The 2500-nt window shown below is 36.3% G+C and overlaps 1 protein-coding gene across 6 annotated transcripts in view; it reads right to left on the reverse strand.

Moving 5' to 3' along the window:
- The window catches only part of LOC138018549 (protein NLRC3-like), a 55322-nt gene that overhangs the window by 26265 nt on the left and 26557 nt on the right, over nucleotides 1–2500 (reverse strand). For all 6 annotated transcript variants that reach the window (XM_068865220.1, XM_068865223.1, XM_068865222.1 and 3 more), the window contains 3 exons: nucleotides 2042–2106; nucleotides 636–678; nucleotides 63–91 (listed from right to left, as the gene is read on the reverse strand). In XM_068865220.1, coding sequence (XP_068721321.1) covers nucleotides 63–91; nucleotides 636–678; nucleotides 2042–2106 — 137 coding nt within the window. The remainder of the gene's footprint in view (nucleotides 1–62; nucleotides 92–635; nucleotides 679–2041; nucleotides 2107–2500) is intronic.

Below are 2500 nucleotides of genomic sequence, written 5' to 3' on the forward strand. Positions count from 1 at the left end.
CTAATCCTTTGAGATTGACAAGGAACCCAGCTGATGGATTGGAGGATTTAATTACTACTCACCCCTATTTGCCCTTGCTGAACTGTGCTCTCTGTTGAATAAGCAGACCTTTATAAGCTTTTATTATTTTGAGATTAATGTGTGTTTTGATTATGTCACAAGCCCAATCAACTAACCACAGTTTGCAAACCTTATAAAATAGAATTGGATCAGAAAAAACCAATGAGAGGGCACTCAAATGGCTGACAAAAATAGAATTGAAACCTTAAATTAGATAGGAAAACTGTTGACAAAGAAATGCAAGTCTACTGGACCAAAAAATTCCATTGACATTTTTGTGATAGGCAAATTATCAAATGAACAGTTATGTTTTGACATCAGCAACACAAGTCACATCTGTCAATGAGGTAGTTTAAAGAAATGCTTTCAGACTGAAACTTAAGACATCTTTCTACTTGCTAGTACTCAGGTCCTTGAACTGCACGTTCTAGTGGCCCATTTTCTATAATTCAGCATCCCCCCAGACTTTGGCCATGTCAGATTAATGTCAACACCCTCCTTAATCAGAATGATTTTTTAAAGAACACTCAGTCTCATCCAATAGAGGCACATTCACTGCAAATTTATGCATTCACCTGGTTCGATTTCCATAGGCATCTGACCATCAACATTGTTCATCTCAAGACGAAAAAAAAAGGAATTAGTTAATTATTCAGTAAAATGTGCATTCCCAACAAAACTAAAAACCTGTGTTAATATAAAAGGAACGTCTTTTTGTGGATATATAAGGCATGTAGACTCTGATGTTTGAGTATAGAACACAAGGACACTCTAATCTTATACACATAGTGTAGCACCTATACAGAAACAACAAATGTTTTGCCATAACCTCTATTTCTAATATGCTAGAAATAATGACTTCAAAGTGTTTATTGTTTCTGTTAGTTGATGGTGTAGGTCTGAAACTGCTGCCACCACACAAGAAGGAGAAACTGCCAGTGATAAAAAAAAATGAAAGGTTTGTAACAAAACAGGCTTCAAAATTGACTGATGATGATCGCCACATTCAAACAGGAGAGAATGTACTGAGAGGAAAACAAAGAGTGCAAGGTAAAATTGTCGTGTATGCTAAGAAATCTACGTAACTAAAGAACAACTGGATGGTCAAGTGCAGTTCTTCATTTGAGAAACTATGTACATGGCATCTGACAGGATGCGGCGATGCGGATCTGCATAATTTCCTAAAATCGGCATCCTCCGCATAATTACGATATTTCCCGCATAAAACTGAAGGAAATGCCTGATATTAGTGATAAAGCAGCTTCTCACCATCCTCACAAACACAAAAGACAAAGAGATTGACTACTTTGAAACGTTTATTTTCCTGAACATTGAAGAAAACACGCCATTTCGTTCGCAAGATGAAACTTCGTAAGCAGTTTCTACACATTTTTCGGCAATGAACCTGGACTCTAGTTAAACCGTTTTCATAACATACCCTCGGCTCGAAATTAAAAAAAAGATGCAACAAGGTATTAAAATTTAGCCGCAAATTAAAGTAGGAAAATTAGATTTGATCATTTGTAATACATGTAGTAGGGCGAATTATTGCGATGAAGTTGTACAAAACAAAATAGGAGCCCGCAATATGTATGTGTGAAGAACCGCTGAAAATGGTGAATGATGGAGGGAATGGATCGTGGTTCAACCACATCACAACTTTGCTTGTCGCAAATTGGCGACTCTTCCAGATATCGCAAAGGGAAAAAATTCAGTCATAAACGCAACTGTACTGGTCACAATTTCGAGTCCTGATTTACCATAAGCATGTAAATACATTGGACGGGCCTAATTATTACATTGTAGTTCTAGAAATTGTTTAAATTTCCGCATAATCCGGTGTAATTTCCGCATAATCAACGTATGTTTATGCATAATATGGCCAAAACTTTACGCATAATCTTTAATTTTTTTGCGCATCCTATCAGAAGCCCTGTAATAATGTATATACATGTACTGTACAAGTCATGTATTATATTACCAATGGATTTTGATCCCCAAATGGCTGCAGCGTACTGTCCAAATGTGAACTGACTGGATCTCTATCTGCAACAAGGGTTTACAAATTCATATCATCAGTGACGTCAGATCCTTTGTTAAGTGACTAAAGAGGTAATACAAACACCAAATGCCCTGACATAACTGTTGTTACATAGTGACTATCACAATTAAATTCATGATATGTATAGCAAATGCCTAATTTCACCTTGGTTTTTTTCACATTTTTACATTATCTTTTGTGAAGATTAAACACTGGTCCAGTAAAACTGTAATTCACTCAATTTCACAAACTTTGGCGCTGCTCTCCATTTTCAAATTCAATTTCATGTCAGATTGCAAATTAGATCATGACTTTGTTGACAAACTCTTAGCCCAATATCCCTGAAACTGACTAACGACCCAATTTTTTGTGAGATTGCCAGGGTAAATTCCACCAAGC

This window comes from Montipora capricornis, chromosome 10, assembly GCF_036669925.1.
Source record: "Montipora capricornis isolate CH-2021 chromosome 10, ASM3666992v2, whole genome shotgun sequence".
NCBI classification, from domain to species: Eukaryota; Metazoa; Cnidaria; class Anthozoa; order Scleractinia; family Acroporidae; genus Montipora; species Montipora capricornis.